The following is a 26,870-nucleotide window of genomic DNA, read 5'->3' as shown; positions in this document are numbered from 1 at the left end:
GGGCCTCGCCTTAGGCAGAGCCCCTGCTGCACCCATGACTTGCCTGACCAGTCACGAGTCCTGGGGCAATTTGTTGCAACGCAAAGTTAAAACAGCCAATGAAGGCAGGTGCCTAGGAGGACAGTATAAAAGCAGACTATTCGGGTAAACTTTAAAACTGCCTTCTTTATCACCAGTCACTCAAAGGAAACTTCCTGTTCTGTTAAGAGCATCGCCTGGCTGAGCTTAGTTATGAAACAACCGCCGCGTCCCTGGCTGGAATCTTGCGTCTCTGTCTTAACTGGAAGCTGCTGATTTCTGTCCACTGTGCGTCAGTTCGCCGGCATCGCTGGTTAAGTTGATTAAGCAATAAAAGTGCAAGGTCATGTCTGCCCAGCGTCCTGCACAGGCGTGAGGCCTGCCTGGGGACACGCGTGCAGCAGAATGGATAGCATCGTAATCGCCCAGGGTCTTCAGGACAGGACTGCAAAGATTTAACCGTGTGTGGAGCAGTGCATCAGACACTACTCAATCACATTATTCCCCAGCCACGAATACCTGCGACTGCTGAGGCCCCTCACAGGGACTCGCATGGGGGTGGGGTGGATTGCAAGCACGCGGGACTAACTCAGAGCGGGCGAAGCACGAGCCGGAGAGTGAGATATCCCCCATGGCAGAGAGCCCAGCAGAGAACCGCGGGCGGCAACGGATTTAATCGGAAAGAAAAAGTGAAGCTGCAATATGACCGCGTCCTCAGAGCCGCTGGCTGTCAGAATGCCAGACTGGCGCACATCTCGAAGGAGGGGGCCACGCGCTCTAATCCTGGCCATTGCCCAGGCTCAAGGAACCCATTTGTACGTTAATGCTTAAATTGCTAAAGCAGGCCACGGGCAGAATGAAATGATGTCTCTTTGCCAAAGACTCCGTCTGTGATGTAGGTCTCTAAAGTGGTTCTGGTGGAAGTCGCACAATACAAATCTGCCGAATGATGCCGATACAGCTCAGTTTGCACCCATCCCCCTCTTTTCGAACTCCACAGTTCAGGTAACGTGTCCTGGAGGAAAGATCAGTTTCCTCTAAATGGAGAAACGAGAAGGATCGTAACGAAGGGCCTTTTACTCGCTTCGTCAAAGGGGACAGACAGCACGGCAGGTGTTACAAAACTCATGCTGGTGACTGCAGTCAGACAGTGGCGCCGGATCTGTTTATTTCTGACTCCGTCTTGCTAATGAGCCGCGAGGATGTGTCGAGTCTGTGGTGCTTCCTACCGGAGGGGGCAGAACTGTGGACCCACAGTCCATGTGTGTCCGACTGCCTGCCTGAACCCCCCCCCCGGACACACCTGGACTGTGCCCCTCCCTCTCTCCTCCCAGGCTGAGCTGCACATTCTCCTCTGGGGTCACCAGCACAGGAGCTCCTAAACCAGGCTGCAGGCAGAAACACTCTGAAACACCCATTAGGCGTGCCTTAGCCGTGCTTCACTGCTCCCTGCAGTCCTGTGGGTAGCCGACAGCTGCTGGGATACCCTATTCTCCGAAACAGGAAGCTCTTTTCTAACTGGCGTCCAACCCAGGGTGTAGCCTGCTCCCCTGTGACCAGGGACTGGATAAAGTGGTGTGAAGATGGGAGGATGGATGTTACTGCCTCTCCTTTGGCGCCGTTAGCTGAGATCTTGCTGCTTTCATGTTTTTCCAGGACCGTTCCTGAAAATAACCGCCTAAGCTGGAAGGCGCAAATAAAATGAATTACTCAAAGGTAGGTTTGGAAATCTGGGTAATGTTTTCAGGACAGCGGCAGTGGGCCAAATCTAGCGGCAGAGCCCAAGAGCTTTGGAGGTCTTTTCGTGTTCAGGAGCTGACCCCTGGTGCTCCCCGACCGCCGCCACCACACGGCAAGGACGGGGAAGGACACTGGGGACCAGCCAGCCGTGCGGCAGAGCAGCACCGGCGCAGGTTACGGTTTCAAAACATGATGGCCTTTTAAAATCTGATTCCGGACGCCATCCTTCTGCCTGCCGAGCTGGAAACAGCTCCAGAACGATCCCCGGGGGAAGGGGAAGAGCAGGGCAGCAGGCGATTTCTTTTCGCACTCTCAGTGTGCCGGAAAGGGGCGAGAGGGCCATGGCTTCTGGCTGCCGATCCACTCCGGGGAGATTTCCTTGCAACGTAACCCCGACACAACCCTGCTTTCAAACAAAAGCTCAGGCCAATTTACCCTGCGTGTTAAACAAGAGCAAATCTAATACAGGAGATCGATTCCAGCTGGCTAACGATTTAATTGTTCCTCAGCTTGCGGGACTGACGTGATTTATGTATGCAGCCTTTCCTGGGCTCCTGCTAAAATTAGCCGTGCACTTGAAGAGCTCGCTGGGTCCCTCAGCTCAGGCCATTAGCACATCACCGGGACAGACAGGTAATTCACGGCCTGGCCTCTGCTGCCTTCCTCTGACCACCATTCATCTCGCTGGCCAGTCACACTGACCGCCAGGCATCCTGCTGAGCTGGGCGATATTCTGCGGTCATCCACTTTGCTGTCCATCCCATCGTCGACTGTTAGAAATATGATGAGATCATCGATTTAAAAACCGGGATTCTGAAGGCACAGCTAGTTTGGTGGTAGGAAGCCAAAGTGCTTCATACCAGGAGGTCGTCAGTCTAAATCCTGGCTCTACCCTCGACTCACTGTGGCCGACTGGCTCTCCTTGTTTCCTGTCCTTTCCTAGCGGCTCTGATTCAGCGTTTTCTGATGCTGTCCTTCCCAGGGCACAAAGCGCACCTCCCTTGCCTGACAGAGGAAGCAGCAGTGTTTCAGAATATCTCCAGATATTTAGTGAGCAAACCGTGCCACTTGAGCATTCGAGCAATAAATGTGCATATGATATTTGAAGGCAGTAGGGAGCTGCGTCAGCATGCGTGGGCTACAAAGGAACTGGTAAAGGTAGATTCCTGACACCTGAAGAAGGTTCCACAGCCGAAACATTGTCTCTACCTGTTCCTATTTTACAAGTTCTCATTTTATTCTGCCAGACCGCTCACTGTACATAGAGAAGAATTCATGTACAGTAAATACATGAAGAACAACAGGAATATGGAAAATAATTGCCTAACTTTTGCTGAGGGAAAACCCCATTGAGGCAGAAAAAACAACCAGCATTGTGAGGGTTAATGTGGGAGGTAAATCCCTTGACCTCTGACCTTTCCCAGAGATCCGCTCTCTGAGTACAGCTGCAAGCCGAGGCCCTGACAGAGCACACCCCCGTCTCCCCAGCCCCCCTGCCTCCCTCCATGCTGTACGCCCAGACTTTAATCCGTTCCTCTTCCCTGAGCGCAGCTCTCGGATCGCTGCGTCGCAATCTCAGAGAGTCAAAAAAAGAAAGCTTGTTTCACGCATCGCAGGTGAGCACACTGGGGGCGTCTGCATGCCGAGGACTGCCTGAGATACCCCCCCCCAGTGCCCCTTGGGTGATGGCAGCGTGTGTGAGGAGGTGTCAGGCGTGCTCCCCATGGCTCCCGGTGGCCACTGGAAGATCAAATCCACAGATGCGCTTTGCAGCTCCCAGTACCAGAGTGAAGAACAGACTCAGAGGCCCATCAGTGTCTTGGATCTCAATCCTGAAAAAAATCCTGAAAGGAAATGATTCTGGGATTCTGGGATGAGGACACCTCCCCCACTCCAGCCCAACACAACCTGGACAGCAGAGGTTTCTGTGAGGTTTGTAGAAAGAAAGCCACTGAGTTCCAATTCCAGTCCCACTTTATAGACAACAGGTGAGCAGGTTAGCTCCTCTGACTGAAAATCTATGCAAATCTCTCTCTGCCATGATACCCATCACAATCCCCCCCTCCCCCCCAGACAGACAGGCTCAGACGCAGGTGGCATTTGGATTTTGGCACAATTAAAGGTCACCTGCCATGGTGGCATGCCCTGACCTTCTTTCTCAATAGGAAGAGCAATACTGCTTGTTATCACATTTTCTTCTCCCTCTCCCTCACAGTTCCCTCTCCTGCCGTCTCCCTCCCACTCCCTCCTTCTTATCCCTCTCTCTTTCCCTATCCACTAAGTACAGGAAGCATGTTTCTGATTAACCTTTCTCAACTCCTGCAACCTTTCCAAGACAGATCGCTAACTGCAAACACAAAGTCACATGGTTCCCCGGAAGGTGTTGACTAAGAGAACCCAGAGGAACTGCTTCAGGCTCAGATATAAAACACTGACCTGAGGGCACATACAGTATGGAAATCAAGGGAAGTGTATTTAGGACTGGGGAAAAAAAAGGTGCTTCCTTGCACAAAAAAATCCCTTGTACTGTGTAGTACTGTGTACCAAGAACAAACTACCCGACAGCACTGTCGAAGATTACACCCCAGGGCTTCCCAAGATGTGATCTTGCTCTGAATACACTATCAACAATTAAGTCAACAAGATGAGCAGGATGTTTTTTGCACTCTTATGCTCAAGAGATACTTCTGACAGTTCTAACTACTACAACAGTTTCCTGCTCACCGCACAGACCGAACAGGTGATCAGTGTAGCACCACGGTGTACAAGAATAATTTCAGTGTATACTGACAACTCAAAACCACATGTGAATCCAGAACTACTGTATAACGCCCCAATCCAGCCCAAAGGTTTTAGCTGAGGGGTATGAGAGTCAAGCGTGGTGGGTCTGAATCACAGCCACAGCTCACTGCAGTATTGAAAAGGTGCAATTGATTACTGAACAGATACAAACAGAAGAACATTCAAAAGATTAAAGCAACAAGAAGCCATTCAGAGGCATTTGGCCCATCCTGCCAGAGGCTAACTGATCCCATCTAGCCTTTTCTGCAAGGACCCTAGTCTATCAGCTTCAACAACAAGGCTTGGTAGTTTGTTCCAGAATCTCACAACCCTCTGAGTTTAGAAGTGCCTCCTGTTCTCTGTAGAAAAAATCAACTTTCCTTATATTTCCATCTGTGTACTGTGGTTCACATGGATCTTGAAGAAGTCTTCATTGACTCAATGAATATGGCTCAGGATCTTTGCTGTTCAGGTCTTAAAAGGCCCATATGCAACAGTCCATTAATATCAGGAATACTGTACTTTTAACTCAACTATAGCATTAGAATCTACCCAGTGCACAAGGATGGTAAAAGATCCTGTATGTCATTCATGAAACTTCACTTAAATTTAAAAATCTCCATTGCTAGGTGAAAGATCCATGAAAATCTACAGGTCCAAGACCGCTGTAGCATCTGAGATGCACTGGCCAGTCAACCTGCAGCAGCTCAGAGCAGATTTCTTGCTCATTTTGGGCTCATCTGTTCCCAGGTGCCCTGCCAGCTGGCGTGCCCAAGAGCTGCTGGATGGCACTGCCCTTGATGTGCCCACCCAGTGGCACAAGCAAGTCAACTTTGCTGGAAAACAAAACCCATCTGTAGCTCTGAGCTCTGGAGCCCAGCTCAGCCGGCTGCGAATGCCAGGGCTCTGAGTGTCAGCCACAGACGTAGAAAGGCCAGACAGGAAAGACGACTGAAAATCCCCTCCTGAGGTCTAGTCCCTCTCCGACAGGCTATTCCGAATAGAGACAGGCGATTCGTCAGGCAGCAATCAGGGGTCCTGAAAGGATTGTTAAGCAGGCAGCACAGACACAGATCCGCTCTGGGCACGAGCCTGCAGGGACTCACAGAGAAAAAACAACATGCTGGAAAGGAAAACCAGGGAGGAGGTCACACACCTATTTATATCAAAGGACTGGAGTGGAGAGGGTCAGCAGTTTTAAATTCCTGGGAGTTAACATCACAGAGGACTTAATCTGGACCCACCACACCAACACCGTGGTCAAGACAGCACGGCAGCGCCTGTTCTTTCTCTGCAGGCTAAAGAAGTTCGGCATGCCATCACATATCCAGGCCAGCTTCTACAGGTGCACTATTGAGAGTATCCTGGCTGCATCACTGCCTGGTATGGGAACTGCTCCGCCCGGGATCGCAAAGTACTGCAGAGGGTGGTGAAGTCAGCGCAGCTCATTACCGGCTGTGAGCTACCAAACATCCAGGAGGTCTACTCAGCTAGATGTCTTAGGAAGGCCAGGTCCATTCTCAAGGACCCCAGTCATCCCAGTCACAAACTGTTTTCTCTTTTACTGTCCAGTAAACAGTACCAAAGCATTCGGTCCAAGTCCAACAGACTATGGAACAGCTTCTACCTCCAGGCAATAAGACTGCTAAGTAGCCAAGCTGCAGCTCCTTTAGCAAATCACCTGTAATGGCTACATGGACACACAGTCTTCACTGTACTGTCCACACTGCACTACTTGGACATAATGTATAGCACACACCCTGGACACATAGCAGCTCTATTTATATTGAGTTTTGTCTGAGTTTATTTTCTGCAATTTCTATTGCACTATTATTATGTAACCTTATTTTGTAACTTTAATTTTGTGATCCCCCCCCCCTCCGCCCCCCGGTGAGCTCGTAGAAAAGACATCATTGCCCGCAACTACTGCTGCACGTTGTATTGTTGGGCATTTGATAAATACAACTTTGATTGATTGATTGACAGCTCTGTGGCCACTCAAACAACACATGGAAGAGAATGAAGCTGTAGGACCCATCCTGGGCTACTCCTGCCCAGAACTGAGCCCATTCCTTCCCTTGTTTTTCCTCCCTGTGTCTTCTTTCAGGACTGATCCCGATATCAGTCCCACTGTCGCCCACCACAGGACTGATAAAGGCAGAGACAGGACCAGGGGTTAAAAACAACAGTGCTAAAAAACTCTTGTGTAAATAACAGGACTAGCAGTACCAGGAGCGATAGACTGGTGGTTTCGACAACTGTAGGCAGACACCTGAGCACCCCGCCCTTTCACTGACAGATCAAAATCACTCCTGCCCTGCCTGGACTGAAAGTCTAGGAAAATCAGCTCCAGAGATTTTATACGGAGGAGATCTAGAAAATCTAGAGAATATAACTAATAATGATGGATCCCTTTGTCAGTTCTTAGCTAATGAGCCTTATGTACCTAACCTTCAGCACTGGGAAAAGAAACGTTACCAAAAGGAGCCAGACTCGTGATTTATCCTTAATCCAAAATTTCAGTGTGGCTGAAGCTCCCACCGCAGACTCAGCCCTTCAGAGATAGAGGTCGAGGGCGGGAGGTGCATCCAGTTTTAATGAATTTCTGCAGTCAGTAATTGCGGAGATAAGGCAGGGCAGGCTCTGCAATTCTATTCTTTTATTCTCTCATTACAGCGGGTGGGAGAGGTGACGGATCTGGTGTTAGTTTCTCAGGGACCAATGGCTTGTCGGTCCAGGGGCTGGCGGTGACGCTGCAAAACGCGACTGCAGCGTTTTTGCATGACACAAACACCCGGGCTCCTGAAGGCACAGAGCGAGGGCTGGGCTCTGGAGCTGCGTGAGGAGCAAAGAGGAGATCTGCTCCCCCACGCCCACCCGTCTGTCCCTTTCAGCTCCTCTCTAAAGCCGAGACCACAGGGGCGCCTTCCTTATCTCCCGGCCTTTGTCTTCGGCAGACAGAAAATCATGTTCGGCTGGCAGTTCGGGGGCAGGGGGGTTTGATAGAGAAACACACCCCGCACTCCATGCAGGTGCGTCTGATCCCTGCTGGCCGCAATGAAAGGACGTCACTCATTCTTCATCTGATTATTCTACAGATAAATTTCCACCTCCAATTATTATAAACATATTTCTTGAAATGCATTGTTCAAGGACAATAGCAATGCGCTGCATCTATTATTAGACAGCCATCTCCTTTCACAGGGACTTCCAACAGCCACTGCACAGCGCCACTCCTCCCCCTTTCAATCTCACCAGCTTCTGGGTGGATTGAACCTGGACGAGCCCAGCTCCAGCCAGCCTGCTCCAGTCCCCTGGCTCAAACCAGTCGTTATACATCTCCTCCTGCCCATCAACAGGATCACGACCGAGGGTCGTGCATCGCACCGCCACTAACAACCAGGCTCTGGCCCCCACAGGCTGAAATCATTTACCATCACAAAGAATATTCTACAATAGCTGTATCACTCTTCTGATTAGATCTGAGGACAGAAGCCACAACACCTCTCTGAGCAAGGGGAAAGGCTGTGACACACATGCTGTTAGTGAAGAGTGGCTGGGAAGACAAAGGTGAGAGGTCAACGAGGGTTAACGTGGCAGGTGGTACATCAATGCCCAGGGAGCTGTGGGTGTCCCCCTCGCACATCTGTCGCTGCACCTGCTGGACTGCGGAGGCAGCGGGGGACCGGTCGTACCGACAGGGGGGGCATGAGGACGTCTGCCCAGAGCGCAAAAGGACTAGAGTCTCAATCCTACCACTGAATTGGCAGGCAAATGCATTCACCTGCTACCGATGCTCCAGCAACGACACATCTCTGCTAATTACATACAGTAAATACATTTTAAAAAATTAACTAGGGGGCGTAGCGCTGGCTCTGTGGCTCAGGATCTGAGCCTGTGGCTGGAAGGTTGCCGGTTCAAATCCCGCGGCCGAGCAAGGCCCTTCACCCCAGCTGCTCCAGGGGCGTCGTATAAATGCCTGAACCTGCGCTCAGACCCCCAGCTTCTCTCTCCCTGTCTGTGTGTCTCATGGAGAGCAAGCTGGGGTATGAGAAAAGACAAACTCCTAATATAAAAAGTTGTATATGGCCAATAAAGTGATCTTATCTTATCTTAATTCCCTGCTATCTGTGAGCTGGTGAAGGAGGAGAAGGTGAAAAGGAAGAAACCAGCTTTAGCGCAAGAAGGAGAGTAAGAACAGACCATGCCTCCGAGACAGATCTAAAACACAAATACAATCATGGCACTGTGGGTCTTGGATCAAAGAGACGCTTTAAATGCTTTCAAACAAACAGCATAAGTCTGTTACTTAATCCCTACATCTTCCTTACTGTCTTTACAAGAGCACTAACCCGAATATCACTTTAATTCACGGGAATCATGTTTCCCCGATGCATCTGCTGCATGCAACGTGGCCTTTGCAGAGAGCCGTTAATACATACTTGGCTGTAGATCAGAAATGAAAACAAACTGAAAAACAATGATCAAGTCCTCCAGAGGCTCTCCTGGTTGATGTTCCCCGTCACTGTTATACAGCATATCTATTTACTGAAGTCCTATTCAGTTGTAAAAGGAGAGTGATTTAGAAAGAGGAGCAGAGTGCACTCTCTTTAAAGCCTCATTAAGTGAAAATCTGGGCAGATGGCTCCCTTATCAAACCCCGCTTTCCGAAAACTGTAAATATTTGACTGAAAAGCTGTTACTCCTCTGGAGGTGCCTGCAAACAGTAACGGGGGCTCAGCTGCACACGGAGTGGAAAACAGAGATACATGAACGCAGGGGGGCGGCTGTATTACTGCTATCAGGGCTGCGATAACTGCAGCAGGAGGGACAGAGCCACAGTCAGGCCCCAGGGTCTGTGCTTGCAGGCTGCTCTGATCCTCAGACACCTCCCGTCTTCTGTTAGACGCAGCACAATTAGGGAGGCAGCTGGGCCCCAGCTATTCTGACACATGTTGCCTCAGAAACCCAGGGTCTCGCTGAGGTTTACTGTGTTTGTTAATGAAGAGTCACCTTTCTCTTCACAGTGCCCTGACGGAGAGATATCTGCCATAAGATCAGAAATGTTACAAAGAGGGGAGCATCGAGCTCCTAGCTTGTTAGTAGCTAATTGATCCAAAAAACCTCATCCAGCCACTTCTTGAAAGACATCAGGGTATTAGGGTCAACAATACAGCTGGTTAGTTGTTATAGACACCCTTCCTTGTTTGTGAAGAGAAGTGCCTCCTGTTGTCCTCTGGCTCATCTTTCACTGGTAGTTCACTAAATTTCTTTTTTACTAGCTATGATAAAGCTGACTCCTCTGATGATTGTCTTGACACGCTAAAGTCAGTTTCACTTAACGGTTCAGACAGGGTGATCATTAACGTAGACCTAGTCATGAATACTTTCCAGTGCACAAACTGCTGCTGATAATATACTGTCAGTGCTTTTATTTTTAAGTCTGTAGCAAGAGAGTAAGGTCTTGCTTGGCCACCAATCTTCCAGATGTCTGTAGACACACACTTTTGCTTTAGTATGGAAAACCTCCCATATTATCCCCCTCCTTAAGAAAACCTGTCCAAGAGAAGATAGTGATTACAGGCCAGTCGCTCTTACATCAGAAGAAATCCATGGAGAGGACCTTGGTCCACAATCTATACCAGTAGGTATACGGGAAACGTGATCAATATCTGTTTGTTTACAAACAAGGGTAACGCACAGAAGCACAGAAGTGATAAAATTTTAAAAGACTCTGACACCCCCCTCCCTCCTACCCCACATTTACACAAACACAAACCCTCGAACTCCATTAATATTAATATAGGGGATAATATCCCCTTATTCCAGAGCATCTGGACAAATGTAAAGGATAGGCAAGGGCACTTTGTCTTGAGTTTCCTTTAACTTTTAATACCATCTGACCAGACGTTTTATTTTCAAAACTTAGTAATTTAAAGACCAACCTATATCTGATATTTTGGTACCATTAATTCCTCACCAGAAGATTGCAGTGGGTTCAAGTTAATAGTATACTTCTTCTGAGAGCCCAGGACTGTGCAAGTTCACCACTGCTTTTCACTTTCGATACAAATGATTGAGCTGTCAGTGGTCCAAACCAATTCCTAATAATAATAATAATAATAATAATTGCTTATTACACTCCACTCAAAGTACTTTACAGGTAATGGTGATCCCCCTCCACCACCACCAGTGCGCAGCCCCACCTGGATGATGCAACGTCAGCCATAGTGCACCAGAACACTCACCACACATCAGCTATCAGTGGGGAGGAGAGTAGAGTAATGTAGCCAATTCATAGAGGGGGATTATTAGGAGGCCATGATTGGGAAGGGCCAATGGGAAATTTGGCCAGGACACCGGGGTTACACCCCTACTCTTTTCGAGAAACGCCCTGGGATTTTTAATGAGCACAGAGAGTCAGGACCTCAGTTTTATGTCTCATCCGAAGGACAGCACCTGTTTACAGTACAGTGTCCCCATCACTATACTGGGGCATTAGGACCCACACAGACCGCAGGGTGAGCACCCCCTGCTGGCCCCACTAACACCTCTTCCAGCAGCAACCTTAGTTTTTCCTAGGAGTCTCCCATCCAGGTACTGACCAGGCTCACACCTGCCTAGCTTCAGTGGATTGCCAGTTGTGAGTCACAGGGTGATATGGCTCCTGGCTAATCACCATCACTGATGATTCCACCTTACTTTCACAGATCATTTGTTTGCATACTGTAACCAGAATTCCTTGATTTAAAATACTAGCAAAATAGAAGAAATTATCTTTGGTCTTGTACAGGTTGAATATCCTTCCCCAATCATAATTCATCATGAGTTCATTAAGCAAGTTACGTCCTTTAAATATCTAGAAAAATACATAGAAGCCAATCTGTCTTGGAAGGCACATCTTGGCTTTATTGTATTGTAAGAGAGAACTTACTTTCTTTGAAGGTTACAGGCTTTTTCGTGCTAGTAGTCAGATTCTGTCTGTGCTGTTCACTTCTGTGACACAAAGTATCTGACAGTATGGAACAGCCGACTGGTGTGACAGTCTTTCTGTGCAACGAAAAGCCAAGATGTCCAGACTCTTGAGGATGTGTTCTGAGGTACTGTAGCAGCCACTTGAGCAGAGCTTTCAGATTGCTTGCATTAAGAACCTCACGTGTTCTGCATGAAAAATACCAGCTGATCCCTTCAAACAGACATTTTCGAGTCCATCGATGCCCTCACTGCAGACATAACCCAATGGGGAATTCTTTTATCCCTCATTCAATTAAACTACTCAATTAATGAGTTCACAGTAAAGGAGCATTGGTTTATTGCCAAGTGCAATTAGTGGTTTTGTGCAAAAATGAAGGTGTATTTTGTAATCACAAGGGCCTAGGGTGACTGTGGAAAGTAAGCTAACAGGACCCGCGGCGGAGCAGTGGCTCTGTGGCTCAGGATCTGCGCCTGGAAGTTTGCCGGTTCAAATCCCGCGGCCGGCAGAGGAATCCTACTGCGTTGGGCCCCTGAGCAAGGCCCTTCACCCCAGCTGCTCCAGGGGCGCGGTACAATGTCTGACCCTGCACTCTGACCCCCAGCTTCTCTCCCTGTCTGTGTGTCTCATGGAGAGCAAGCTGGGGTATGTGAAAAAACAAATTCCTAATGCAAGAAATTCTATATGGCCAATAAAGTGATCTTATCTTATCTAACCTGTGGGGATTCCTGTAGGAAATGTAGGGGAATGTTTAATGTTTTAATGTAATGTTTCTATGTACTGTTCGAGGGTTTTTTTGCAAGCCTATGTGAGTGTTCAGTTTGTCATATGCACAAGTGCAATGCAATGCCTATTTGCATGTACAGGGTATGCTCCAATACAAAGACGCTAAAGGATTCACCCAAAACATAAATCCAGAACAGCAGCAACAACAACAAGTTAAATAACATACAGCTTTAAAAAAAAGTAGTTCAGTATAAGAGCTCAGTAATCTGAAAGCTTGTGGGAAGAAACTTTCTCTGATTCTGGATCTTTGTGCCTTTATGCTCTTATAACACTTACTGTACCAGAGGGAAGGGGGGAGAAAAGTGAGAAACCAGGATGACTGGTATCCTTAGCGATACTCCCAGCCTTCCTGAGACAGCGAGTTGTAAAAATGTCCACAACAGAGCTGTACTCCGATGATGGACTGGGCTGACCTGATCACCCCCTGCAACGCCTTCTGGCCAGACAATGAGCTGCTGCTACACCACCCTGTAATCCCACATGAGCACACTCTCAATAGCGCACCTGGAAAATGTGGTAAGGACAGTTGAAGGTAGACTGGATTTTTTCAACTGTCTGAGGAAGCTGCTTGAAAGGCAAAACAAATTTCTTAGGAGTTCAAGACTAAAAAGACTCAGTTCTGTGAGCCAGTCAGTGTAGGGCATTCCTTCAACAGCAGGAATGAATCTCGTTGCTCGTCTCCGGACTGACTCCACAGCAGCAATTGTATTTTTGCATTGTGGAAACCATAACGGCACACAGCATAGCCAATATTAATGCACTTGTCTAAAGAGAATACGGTGCCAGTGCATAGTTCTCCTTCACACACATCCAGCTCCAATGTTTGACTTCCAGCCAAACGCGAAGCAGCTGCATCAGGCCCTACATGACACACAAAGCCAGGCAGCTGCACCCTGCCACCACATCACTCATCTCGAGCCCCATAAACACTCCACCCCAAACAACTGCTGAACAATTAGCATGACGAGTCTCCCATTTTGACCAGACGTAACGGAGAGGTCCCTGGCATTTAAAATTAAATGCGAGTCCCAGTCTCATCCCAGGACACGTCCCAGCTGACTTCGACCATTCGCCTTTCTCACCTTGTGTATCTCCAGAATGAGAAGATAAGATCACTTTCTTGGCCCTATACAATTTCTTGTATTAGAAATTTGTCTTTTCGCAGACCCCAGCTTGCTCTCCACGAGACACACAGACAGGGAGAGAAGCTGGGGGTCAGAGCGCAGGGTCAGCCATTGTACAGCGCCCCCAGAGCAGCTGTGGTGAAGGGCCATGCTCAGGGCAGGATTCCTCTGCCGGCTGCGGGATTCGAACCGGCAACCTTCCAGCCACAGGCGCAGATCCTGAGCCACAGAGCCACCACACCATCCCCCAAGATGAGTCCCAGAGACCTCCTGCCCAGCCTCCTCAGCACAGGAACGGCACTGTTACCACCCCCCAGGGGCTGGCAAACACTGGGGCTCTTTTCAGCGTCTTACCATAAAATAAACATAAGATATGTTGGGCAACTGTTGCGCTTAAGACTATCAAAAGCTTGAGAAGAAGCACAGTTCTCCCCTGCAAACGCAGGACGTCGGGTGATGCTCAGGGATTGCTCAGTCCTGGCAGGAGAAGCATCCCAGGACAGGTGGCATATACTGTAGCTCTGAAAATCCTCTCCACTTCGAGGGGAGCTATACCCTATCACTTCTATTCTTTCTGTCCCTTTTCAAATTCAGAATCACATTGAAAGAGCTTTACTGGCATGACCGATGAATTACAGTGCGGCGCAAGCCAAAGTAAACATTTTATTGTTGTAAATGTTTTGCTAATTGGCAGGTTCATTCGCCATTCCTCAGGCTGTGACAGGAGATCGCGTACTGGGCTGCAGCTCTATTGCGTTTCCTCCTCCAGCAAGATTAAAAGCTGTTCCGATTCTGGGATTAGATTTTTTTTTTCAGGTACGAATTGCTTGTCTAATCCCCGAGTGTGTAGTGCAGTAGGAAGTGCGTCCCTATCTCCGTTTCTCCCCGCTGGCAGTGGGAGCACAGCCTGTCCTCTCTGGATAGCCAGGTCTGCCTGTGTCGCCCAGTTTTTCTGTCCAACTGCAGTCACTGAGCCTGTAAATTGTGAGAATCTGATTCTCCTTGCTATTTCTCACCCTAGTCAGATGCCCAGCTTCTACACATGTGTGTGTGTGTCCGTGCGGGTGAGGTACTGTTGCTTGGCTTGTGCTGTGATTTGTTTGACTCTGATTTGCAGCAGTGCTGAGCTGAGGCTGTCTGGTGCTGGTGTGGCTCTGGGGAATGAGATTCACGGCCAGCTGGCTGAGGGGGCTCCTCTCTGGGGGCCTTCTGGAGGTACGAGGTTTGGTCACTGCTGTTTAGGAGCAGCCAATATCTCACTGCTCACTTCAGTACATTCATTAGCAGTGGGTATCAGCCTAATTCAAGACAGCATTTTTCTCTGCACATGGAGGATGTTTTTACTGAACTCTGTATCATTTCGCACAGTTTTGTTTCTCCCTTTGCTCCAGCCTTGTTTCGAGAGCTCTGTCCTGCACAGCAGCTGGGCCCCAGCAGCACGCCCCACTCCGGCAACCAGCGTCCCGGGGTCACCACAGATCAGATCAGTGTCCGGCTTTCCCTCCGTCACCACGGAAACCGAGCGATGGGCTGAGACCGTGACGCCAACTATTACATCACACGAGGAGCGCTTGCGATATTCGCCCTGTTTAGTAGCTGTTTTTTCAAGTGTGAAGTAGTTGCTAGTTGTAACAGACACAAAGCTTCTAATTAAAGCTGTCTGGGATGGGAAGCCAGGTGTTACAAACAGCCTCAGATCCACTGCTCTGGAGAAACACATACAGTCTGAAATGAGCCAAGAGCGCCCTCTGTGGGCAGGAGAGGGGTGGAATGCGTTTAACTCTCCTGGAGGAGCAGATCACAAGCATATCTAAAGCACGAGATAATTACAATAATAATAATAATAATAATAATAATAATAATTGCTCACACTTATATAGCGCTTTTCTGGACACTCCACTCAAAGCGCTTTACAGGTAATGGGGATCCCCTCCACCCCCACCAGTGTGCAGCCCCACCTGGATGATGCTCCAGTCCTCTCCCCCACACACCAGCTCTCAGTGGGGAGGAGAGCAGAGTAATGAAGCCAATTCATAGATGGGGATTATTAGGAGATATATTTCATAGCCTAGTTCTTCATGTTTGCAGATAAACCAAAAATTGCATTTTCCCTCACAGGAAGTGCAGGGTGTGTCTTACCCTCACACCTCAAGGGTTTCGTTATTTCCTGAAAAGTAATGTAGATGCATGAGCACAGTATATGTGCATATATGAATAGTCCACTTGTTTCTGAAAGGCCCAATAAAATAAATGCATGCATGACAGCCTGAAGGAAAGCACCTCTACAGCTGCAAAAAATGACCTGTTTTCAGAACCAACCAGGGTACCACTGCCAAGGAAATGGGGCAGCTCCCTCTAGTGGCTCCAACTCTGTATGACAACCAACTGAAATGGAGCCTGGTCTATGTGCTTCTGCTGCTCTCTGCTGGCCATCCTGACACCGGCAGCCAAACAACAGAAAACTGAGCAAGTGGAAGACAGAACCTGCTACAGGCTGAGACAGTAACATAGGAAACGTTTCGACCGGAGGGGGTGGAAGAGGTCTGGGCTCACCCTTCTGAGAGATTTCAGAAGAATTTGGCTTCCATTGTAAAAAAGAAGTGTTCTGATTCCAAGAACATTTTACTGCTTTAAGAGTTCAGTTCTGATCTCCAAGAATACATTTAACTTGCATGTTAGAAAAACAAATGTGACATCGCATTACTGCATTGGAATGATCCACTCAGAGATGCAGAAATGCAGTTATTTCTCTCTGGTAAAATAAGTAGGTGTGTGGCAAAGCATAGAGAGCACAGTGGGAAACAAGTGCAAAGGCATGAAAAAAGATTCCATGCAGATCTATTAACAGTGCCTCCTACCTCTCAGACATCTTCTCTGAAACCTAGACGTTTTCTTGACTCCCGCTCAACCGCTGAGCCCAATGCCCTACAGACATGTACGGGACACAGCACCGAGCACATACGGGAGCAGACACAAACAACAGGGACAGCAGGTGGAGGTTAAGGAAGGCTTAAGGCCTGACGCAGACGCATGTGGAGAATGCCGAGACTTAGAAGTGTTGACAATTTCTCTATGTGTTTAGGAAGGGGTGGGTGTGTGCTTCTGAAGACCAGCGCTGTGAAAGGTGTGGCCGTGGAACAACAAGCCTTCACACACATACAAGTGGGACCGCGGGGAGCTTTTCCGCCATCGTGGATGGAAACCGGGGTCACACTGAGCTGCTATAGCGCCCCCTGCTTGCTGTCCATAGCAACATTTGACAACATGACAACAGTGTTATAGGAGCATAAAGGCCCGCATTCTACACTCAGACAGTTTCGTCCCACAAGCTGTCAGATTACTGAACTCCACCCCTACCACTGGCTCACACCGATCTTTATTTTCCTCTAAGCTGTATGTTATTTAACTGTTGTTGTTGTTGTTGTTGCTTTTTTTTTGGTGTTTCCTTGATCTCTTTGTATAGGAGCATACATGCAAATAAGCATTTCATTGCATTTGACAATATACACTACTCTACATGTGCTTAATGACCGGACCTGCATGTGGCGTTGCCCCAAGCTGAAGTTTTCCTGGAACAGTTTTGGAACAAACAGGTTCTCTTTCCTCCCAGGTCTTATCCCAGTCAGATCCCAGGGCTCGTGCTCCACACACTATCTAATAATAATAATAATAATTAATAATTGCTAACATTTATATAGCGCTTTTCTGGACACTCCACTCAAAGTACTTTACAGGTAATGGGGATCCCCTCCACCACCACCAGTGTGCAGCCCCACCTGGATGATGCACCAGTACTCTCACCACACACCAGCTATCAGGGGGGAGGAGAGCAGAGTGATGAAGCCAGTTCAGAGATGGGGATTATTAGGAGGCCATGATGGGTAAAGGCCAGGGGGGAATTTGGCCAAGACGCCGGGGTTACACCCCTACTCTTTTCAAGAAACACCCTGGGATTTTTAATGACCACAGAGAGTCAGGACCTCGGTTTTACGTCTCAAGGACGGCGCTTGTTTACAGTATAGTGTCCCCCATCACTAAACTGGGGCATTAGGACCCACATGGACCGCAGGGTGAGCGCCCCCTGCTGGCCCCACTAACATCTCTTCCAGCAGCAGCCTTAGTTTTTCCCAGGAGGTCTCCCATCCAGGTACTGACCAGGCTCACACCTGCTGAGCTTCAGTGGGCTGACAGTTGTGAGTTGCAGAGTGATATGGTTGCTGGCGATGATGCTGCTAGCATCATGCCTTAAAACATCTGCTGGATAAAACCTCACAAAAAGACACTGGAGCCGTCAAAAACGTAAGGCTAGATTACTAACCACACCTAGCAGCCCAGAGTGTCTCAAGCATAAAACCTGCATTACTTCTGCAAGACCAGGAAACTGTTGCTTCGACAAAAGTGCTACTTTTAGAAGAGGGTGAAAAGGGCATGCCCCCTTCTGCACTTACACGGCAAAACGTTTTTCACGTGTGAGCTGCTTGCCTGCTCAGGGTGGAGCCCATTTCCCCCTGCGGTTCACCACAGGACCTGCGCACAGAGAGGTGTCAGACCGCAGCCGCGCGTCCGAAACAGCAGGGAGAGGGCGGCTCCCACGCACACACGCCTGCCACGACTCCCCCTTGAAAACCCCTGCTTCGCCCTCTGCCGACACAAGCGCCCTTCCCACAACAACACAGCACCCCGGTGCAAATGGGGCTCACCGGAGCACGAGAAACTGCTTCAGCACGAGGATGTTAAACACACACCAACCCGGGCGGAGCAAAAAACAGCCCTGTTGTTTCACAAGCAACAATTACATTTGCATAACTTCACATGGGTTTCAAAAAAGGGCTCGGAAATAAAGTATAGTCTTTGTTCCAGGCAGGTGGCTGGCAGCACCAGGGAAAATTCACTAACATTTCCTGTCTCCCCTCACAAACCTCCTCCTGCCCTATAGCCTGCACACAGAACAGCAGCTTCTCTCCACAGCTAAACAGGATCTGGAGGCAGCAGAAATGTGGAACAGATATTACTATAGTCCTTAAACGGGTTTTTCTAAGTATTACATTTTTACGATTGGTTAAAAAAAACACTTCTTCCCCCCATCTTTATCACTGCGACAACAGAATCGAGGTCTGCACCCAGCCACACACACACACACAGAAGGCTGACGCCACACTGTGGTGGTCCTCCCCCATTCACGCTCCCCCTCGTCAACGCTCACAGGGTCCGGGAGGACTGGACAACAGGACACTCCGGTCTCAGGCTGCCCACCTCCCTCCAGTGCAGGGGCGGCCAGCACCAAGCCAGCAGAGACCCGGCAGGGGTCGTCAGGAAACCATCAACGTCTAAGCCCACGAAACAGTTTCATTTTGAACACTTTTCAATTCAACGGTATAAAAGTCACTTGAATCCCAACATCAGAGTTGAGTTTGCAAGGATCACAGTTGATCTCTCCTGAATTAAATAAACCAATTTACTGACTCACGTCTGTTTCTGTCTGACTGCGCTCAGCGTGACAGGGCTGCCCAACCCGTTCTAGAGCCTTCAGACACTCATGAGGCTGAATTTGACCCTGTTCTGGAAGAAAGGGAGCAGAACTGGACATGGCAGGGTTAATGGGTAATGATTACGCAGGACAGCTAATTGCTTTCCGAGGTCTGGCAGCTAATTAATGCGGCTGCCGGAAAGTATCAGACACTGCGTGTCTCAGCCTCAGACGCAGGCCTGGTGAAGAGTCTTGTCTGATAGGCACAAACAAGGCAGCGCACTGCTCTCTCCAGCCCACCTGTGGCTGCTCAGGAATCACTCCCAGGCTAATGAGGCTCATCTGTGCAGCACTATGACAAGCCCAAGAGGATCAAAGAGCAGAGAGAACAGAGTATCGCTGAGCCTGCCCCCACCCCCCTTCCCAGCCCCTGCCAGAGCAGTACCACCATTTCCTGTCAGCATCAGACTGCAGCTCAGTCTGTCCGCGTGCAACCACCTTCTCTATCTGCCCGATCTGCCTGTGCAGCTGGGTGAGCGTTCTTCACCATTTCCTTCAGCAAAATCACAATCAGCTCCTTTCTGTTGTCCTTTTTAACATTCTGCTTAGCTTGCTCTCACCTTGTTCGGTCCTGGTTTTTTTAAATGTTTTTGCTCATTTGCTCTTAAGAATTACGGCGTCTAGGCTGAAAACTCGGGTCCGTGTGTGTCAATCATCCTTGTTTACCAGGTGCAATGTGCAGCTCACGCTCAGAACAAAAGCAACAAGGCCTCGCTCACTCAGGGTGCCGCCTGTGTCCAGCGCTTGCCCTGCTCCCAGCAGCAGAGCTCGGTTTATTTTGCAGGCGTATCGCTGCGAGTGGTGCTATCAGTGTGGCCAGCCCGGCACTGCAATTCCCCCAGAAGAGATTATGAGGAGGACTCAGGAAGATGAGATGGAATTTCCTTGCCATTTAAAAAAAGCACGAGGCCGCCAGATCTCTGCTTATCAGCAAACCCGGGGCTCCTTGGTACCAAGCTGAACGGATCGGCCGCCGATTTCATGTCCCCTCCCCACAGCCTTGTTTACATGGTGCGTCGCAAAACAGCTCCGAATCCAAAAATAACATTTCGGGAAAGGCGAGACCCAGGAGCCCTTGTACCCATCGTTCCTCATTCCCTAAGGTGGTGGCGGGAAGGATCTGACAGCAGCAGGCAGGAACGCTGAGCTCAGAGGAGGGGGGGCGTCCCTCTGAAAAGCCTCGGGCAGCCGTGCCAGCAGGGGGGGCGCCAGTTCACCAGCTGCTCCCTACACGATGTGACAACTGCCTGGTATCACAGGGCCGGAGCCCGTGTACCACCTACTGTCCATGCGAGAGCAGAGGAGCTCCAGCCAGCCGGCGCGGTGAGCCACTAACCTCTTGCACGGAGGCAGAGAGAAGGCTTCCAGCAAAGGCTCGCATCTGTTCGAACACTGCTGCACATTAACTCGAAATAACAGGGCTTTGGAGGAAAATCAGACTGTTGTGGCAACACCTCAGCCTGTCATACGAGCCCTGTTTTGACAGTTCTCACAATTTCAGATGGCAGCTAGTTTTACATTGTTATTCTACGCCCACAGGCAATTCTCGGTCGGGAAAAAGATTTTCACCAGAGGGAAGAGATTTCAGCGGGATTTAGTTCCCGTTGCACACACACACAAAAACAAACAATCTTGGTGGCTGATAAACCAATTCCGAGTAAATGTACTGCATCTTAGAGCTCAGCTCTGATCTCCAGGGTAAATTTCATTTCCAATACCACGGACTGATAACTGCATTCATTTTCCTCTCTGGTCTCCTACACCCACCACCCCCACCCCATGTGTCAGGAATCAGATACGAAATGGTTTTGTCAGAAAACTGGCATCCTGTGATCTTCAGTCCACCAGGTCTGCCACAGGGAAGAATGTAACCCTGTTGCCTTTAGTGGTTAATTAAAACTATGCACAAACCTTCTAACTGATTAAAGCACAAAGAATTTGTCTCGGAATTTGTCAATCATATTCAAACCTAATGCATCATGTTCTTTGCCAACACAGAGCGTGCACTCACTGCTCACTTCTCCCCAGTAAGGAGACCCTCTGCCCTTACTTGTGTCTATCCCAGTTCCTTCTCCACATGTAACTGCACAGACATGCACAGAAAGCCAACTCACCAGAATTTCCTGTGCATCCTAACAGCAGATCCCCGGCTCTGCCTAACTGAGCTGCTGGGGAGCAGGTAAGGGAGAGACAGACCCAGACCGATCCAGGCAGACCCTCGCAGACCCACGCAGACCCTCGCAGACCCAGGCAGACCCAGGCAGACCCAGGCAGACCCTCGCAGACCCTCGCAGACCCTCGCAGACCCTCGCAGACCCAGGCAGACCCAGGCAGACCCTCGCAGACCCAGGCAGACCCAGGCAGACCCTCGCAGACCCACGCAGACCCACGCAGACCCACGCAGACCCTCGCAGACCCAGGCAGACCCTCGCAGACCCACGCAGACCCACGCAGACCCACGCAGACCCAGGCAGACCCACGCAGACCCTCGCAGACCCTCGCAGACCCAGGCAGACCCACGCAGACCCAGGCAGACCCACGCAGACCCTCGCAGACCCTCGCAGACCCTCGCAGACCCTCGCAGACCCACGCAGACCCACGCAGACCCTCGCAGACCCTCGCAGACCCACGCAGACCCAGGCAGACCCTCGCAGACCCACGCAGACCCACGCAGACCCTCCCAGACCCAGGCAGACCCACGCAGACCCACGCAGACCCTCCCAGACCCAGGCAGACCCACGCAGACCCTCGCAGACCCTCGCAGACCCACGCAGACCCACGCAGACCCTCGCAGACCCTCGCAGACCCACGCAGACCCAGGCAGACCCTCGCAGACCCACGCAGACCCACACAGACCCTCCCAGACCCAGGCAGACCCACGCAGACCCACGCAGACCCTCCCAGACCCAGGCAGACCCACGCAGACCCTCGCAGACCCAGGCAGACCCAGGCAGACCCACGCAGACCCTCGCAGACCCACGCAGACCCACACAGACCCACACAGACCCACACAGACCCACACAGACCCACACAGACCCACACAGACCCACACAGACCGAGGCTCCGCTGGCTCCGTGTGAAGAGAGGTCAGAGCACCCTGCACGCAGCGAGTGGAGAGGAGCGGGAGTCTGTGAGCGCGTACGAGGGGCTTGAAGGCGAAGCTGGGAATGGGGGGCTGGAAGTGAAGTGGGGGGGGGTGGGGGTGGACGGAGTCTACAGCCTTTTTCAAGCCTTTCCGCGCCGACCGCCTGCCTGCTTTGTGCAGCTCCCTCCTTCAGCGCAGCCACACACTCCACTCGCTCGCTCACACCGCCTTTGATTTACACTCTCTGCACCGATATGCTCGCCGGTTTCCATGGAGACTAATGAAAGGAGAATTATGATCAGAGCTTTGAGCTTTTGTGGGTCGGTTGAACTGAGCCGATTAATTAGCGCACCGCCCCAGGAAGATGCTCCCGGGTCCGGACGAGTGCCAGGCCGGGCCTGCAGAGCAGAGGGTCAGTCCCCTCCCGGAGAGGGGCACCTCATCAGGTTCACTATTTCAACACCAGTAACGGTGCAACCACCAGTGCACCCATCATCATTAAAAACTCACAATGCATTTGCGTGCATGTAACCAGTGGCCAAGATATAAGGCTTCAGAGTTGGGAAAATACACACTGTCCCCCCCTAAGCTTTAACGGAGACCTGGATTGAACCTTAGCTACTGTCCTGAGCGCCCTCCTCCAGGCCACAGCCAGTCCTGCCTGTGGTCAGCTGGCCTAGCTGCCCCTGGACAGTCCCACCTGGACCTAGCTCTGTCCCAAAAGGAGAGGCAGTGCAGGGACTTTAAAGGAGACCACCTACATACCTGCGCACTTGCGACCCTTCAATGACCCTGCTGAGGGACGGATTGGGAATCTGGACGAGGGGTTAAAGTGCGTCCAGGGGGTCTCGGGGTCTCAGAAGAGCCCCTGCTCAGAGCAGCAGAGCCGAGCTTGCGACTGAGCTCAAACAGATTTTGACAGGAGCTAGCTTTCAACAAAGCAGGCTGTTCTCCTGATTCCAGCAGCGAAGAGGAGCGAGGCGCGAGTCTGGGCGCGAGCCGCAGGGGGGCTCCCGTCACGGGGATGGCGGGCTCAGCGCGACGGCCGAGGGACACACGCTGCTCCGGTCCGCCGCCGATAAAAATATCGCTGCCGCTCGGCCGCAGCAGGGGGCCCAGCCTCTTGCTCTTGCCACCTGAGGGACCTTCAGACAGCTGGGGCTACAGGCAGGCGTCTGACGTTAGGGGGGGAAGGCCTGTTTAGCCCAAGCCAAGGGTAAAACACAGTGAGCGCCCTCCCTTCAATTTGTGAACCGTATTCGATACCATCTTCTATTCTGTCAACAATCAGAATCCTAATTTAATCCAATTTAAAACTCCTTACAGTATATCAGGTCACAGTAAATGACATTAAAAAAATGTAGATGCAGGTCCGTCTACATTTAAAGCAAATATCAGTATTTGATGAATGGGGCGCTAAACTGCAGCCGCTGGTGGACTAACAGATTTTATTAATCAGTAACAAGCAGCAGACGCCCCCGATCGCTGTTGTGATACATTTACACAATGTGGAAACACCATGAGTGTTTAACCCAGGCTGCTGAACGGAAAATCAAGGCAACGGAATGAAAAACAGACGCCAAGGAAAAATCCTTCACCTAACAAATCCATTAAACCACCAGTATGTGCGGCAGCTTCAGCTGTGCCGAAGGTCAAGGATCGTCACAGTGCAGCCCAGCCAGTGCCATGACTGCGCATTTCCAGTGCCACGCAGGGCTTAATCCACCTCCTGGAATCCTGATCTGCCCTTTGGCTTTTCTGACAAGGAGGCTCCTGCTTTCATTATTCCCGGGGATCTCGGCAGAAATGGGGGCTCAGTCTGCACCGATGGACTTGCTGGCACAGCAAGATTAATGCAATCTTGAACGCAAGCCGCATCTCAGTTCCTCTCTGCTGTGTGATATGATATGATGCAATGGATTCAGGACAACAGATGGGCTGTTGCTGTGACAGAACAGTATTTTGCATGAAGAACAGTTTAGACAGCATTTAACAATTAACGATCTATTAACATTTCACGAATGACGCTTTAAAATATTACCACCTACTCATATCCCTAGGCTCAGGGTCTGATACAGTCTAAGGGCAGGTTTAGGGCTTTGTTACTATCATCTCATATAACTACAGCAGATCTTAGTTATGTCACAGCTCTATTATGTTACTCTATTATTGCTTCATGAATATAATTCTTTAGGAAGTGTTTAGAAACATGCAACCGTTGATCTCAAATGGTCCCCAATGTGCTCCGAAGCCCATCTGCCAGAACAGTGATTCATTTTATATGGAACACAAAAGTCTCCAGGCTGTGCAGCTTCCACAGCCACAGGCTACCAGCTTGGTCTCTCCATCACACAGGGACAGCTGGACCACCGAAAACCGAGCGCCGTGCAACGACACGGCCACTTCACCCCGGAGAGCAGCACCCACGTTACTCACCGAGCCTTGAGGGAGGCGAGTGTGGACTTGTCGATCCTGCAACGGAGAGAGAGAGAAACGATGAGAAAACATCGAGGAAGAAACGGCGGGCCAACGTTTCGACGGGCTCGATCTCGGCAGTCCCCTGTCGGCCCTGCTCTCGCACCGAAGCCGGCCTCAGTGGGCTGCCGGGCTGCGTCGCAACGGTTCTGGCTCGCTGCAGCTCCACTGTGCTGCCATACCTCCCGCAAGCTGCTGATGAGCGAGCGAGGACCGCGGCTGAGCAGCGTGGGCGTGTGGAGCCGCGTCTCCGGATCGCTGGAGGAGCTGCTCAAGGAACAAGACGGGATCTGACTGCAGCGGTCCGGCTGCACGCGTCGTGGAGGGGAGTGCGCGCACGTGGAAGCAGGGGGGTCTGCGCAGGAACCCGCCAACACGCTATGGGAAATAATCGCGTCAGTAGCGCTCCTCCACGTGACCCAGGGGTGCTGGCCAAGGCAACGGAGAACTGTGATGAGGCTCAGGCTTTGACAGCTGCTGGATCTTAGGAATCAGCCCATACCGAGCGCTGAAGATTTCAAGCCTCCTACTCAACTCTGACAATTTTTGCATAGAAAGCTCAAATACAATTAAACACAGGTGTAACTCCACCAGTATAAGCTGAAGCAGTGCACGGGTTCGAGCGGCTTGGTAATGGCCGTCTTACTCAGAGATTGGGCAACCCATACGAGCCTCGCACTGGCACAGGGTCACAGCAGTGTCAAGACGGAGCAGTGTCAATGCCTGCCATGCTAACTAACCCTTCTCAATGGGTTCACAGCTTATTCCATTTGCCCTGCCTTTGCTCCACCTCAATGCCACTTCGGTGCCTGCCCAGCGCAGCAGAAGGACTCTTTCCTTCCACGCCCACGGGGAATCGGAGCCTGATTGAGCAGGCTTAGAAGTTTAGAGCTCCCTCTGTTCCGTTCAGAAAGAAAAGCACGCCCCCACTGTGGCCCTAACCGTGCTGTAAACACAGGTACCTCGCTGAAGCGTGGATCCCGTCCCGATCCTGCCTAGGCAAACTTGCTATAGTATTTTTGCACTTTGCAATCGCTTTTAGAAAATGCACTGCACTGTGGTACACACCAGACTCCCTTCTGTAAGAAGCACCTATCTGAGGGGTGCGCAGCCACAAGCAATCACACCAGAAAGACAGTCCAGGTATTCCATTCCAGCCTGGAGGGGCTCTCCAGCTTACCACCTGTCTACTTAAACTTGCTGTCGCCCTTTTCTAGAAAGAAAATAATAATAATAATAATAATAATAATAATAATAATTGCTTACACTTATGTAGCGCTTTTCAAGACACTCCTTCAAAGCGCTTTACAGGTAATGGGGATCCCCTCCACCACCACCAGTGTGCAGCCCCACCTGGATGATGCACCAGTACTCTCCCCACACACCAGCTCTCAGTGGGGAGGAGAGCAGAGTGATGAAGCCAGTTCAGAGATGGGGATTATTAGGAGGCCATGATTGGTAAGGGCCAGGGGGAAATTTGGCCAGGATACCGGGGTTACACCCCTACTCTTTTCGAGAAACGCCCTGGGATTTTTAATGACCACAGAGAGTCAGGACCTCGGTTTTACGTCTCATCCGAAGGATGGCACCTGTTTATAGTATAGTGTCCCCATCACTATACTGGGGCATTAGGATCCACACAGACCGCAGGGTGAGTGCCCCCTGCTGGCCCCACTAACACCTCTTCCAGCAGCAACCTTAGTTTTTCCCAGGAGGTCTCCCATCCAGGTACTGACCAGGCTCACACCTGCTGAGCTTCAGTGGGTTAAAATGACTCTTTATTGTGCAACATCCTAATTTTTTCTTATCAGCTTATCTCACACCTACCCCCTGTACTGCACCAACTGAAAGAGGGCCAGATCGCTCGCTCCTGCAACACGACCCCCTGCCTGTAATGAGAATACCTCCTCACTGGGCGTGCTGGACGCTTCGCAGTGCCTCGCAGAAAAGCCAGCTGGACACTGGAGGTACCTGCACTGTGCTTGAGTGGTACACCTCACACTAACACCCCTGCAAGCTCACAGTGGGCCAGCAGGTCCCAAGAGTCAAGATCAACCTCATGGTGTCTGTGCCATAGGGCCCTACCGGCTCTCTGAGGGAACGTTTCTTCATTCCGCCCACAGCCCCACAAAGTGTGCACTCTGCCCAGATCCCCACGATCAGCACTTTCTGTGCCTGGAATTGGAGAAAAGCTTAGGCTGGGGTTTCTAGCCTACTAGGGCAGAGCAGTGGCAGGGCAGAAGGGTGGCTCTGTGGCTCAAGATCTGCGCCTGTGGCTGGAAGGTTGCCAGTTCAAAGCCCACGGCTGGTAGAAGAATCCCACTCTGTTGGGCCCCTGAGTAAGGCCCTTCACCCCAGCTG

At 50.6% G+C, this 26,870-nt stretch overlaps 1 protein-coding gene across 6 annotated transcripts in view; it reads right to left on the bottom strand.

Moving 5' to 3' along the window:
• The window catches only part of rap1gap2a (RAP1 GTPase activating protein 2a), a 100,548-nt gene that overhangs the window by 54,389 nt on the left and 19,289 nt on the right, over positions 1-26,870 (bottom strand). For 4 of the 6 annotated variants that reach the window (XM_069184193.1, XM_069184184.1, XM_069184183.1 and 1 more), the window contains exon 2: positions 24,471-24,506. Coding sequence is in view for 4 of the 6 variants with exons in the window: in XM_069184184.1 (XP_069040285.1) it covers positions 24,471-24,506 (36 nt within the window). In the remaining 2 variants the exon portion in view is untranslated. Of the gene's footprint in view, positions 1-21,063; positions 21,213-24,470; positions 24,507-24,691; positions 24,722-26,870 lie in introns of those variants that run through there. The other 2 variants (XM_069184194.1, XM_069184186.1) reach the window with 2 other exon arrangements.

This window comes from Lepisosteus oculatus, chromosome 26 (assembly GCF_040954835.1).
Source record: "Lepisosteus oculatus isolate fLepOcu1 chromosome 26, fLepOcu1.hap2, whole genome shotgun sequence".
NCBI lineage: Eukaryota > Metazoa > Chordata > Actinopteri > Semionotiformes > Lepisosteidae > Lepisosteus > Lepisosteus oculatus.
The sequence above is the reverse complement of the archived record's forward strand: the minus strand, read 5'-3'. Positions and strand labels throughout refer to the sequence as shown.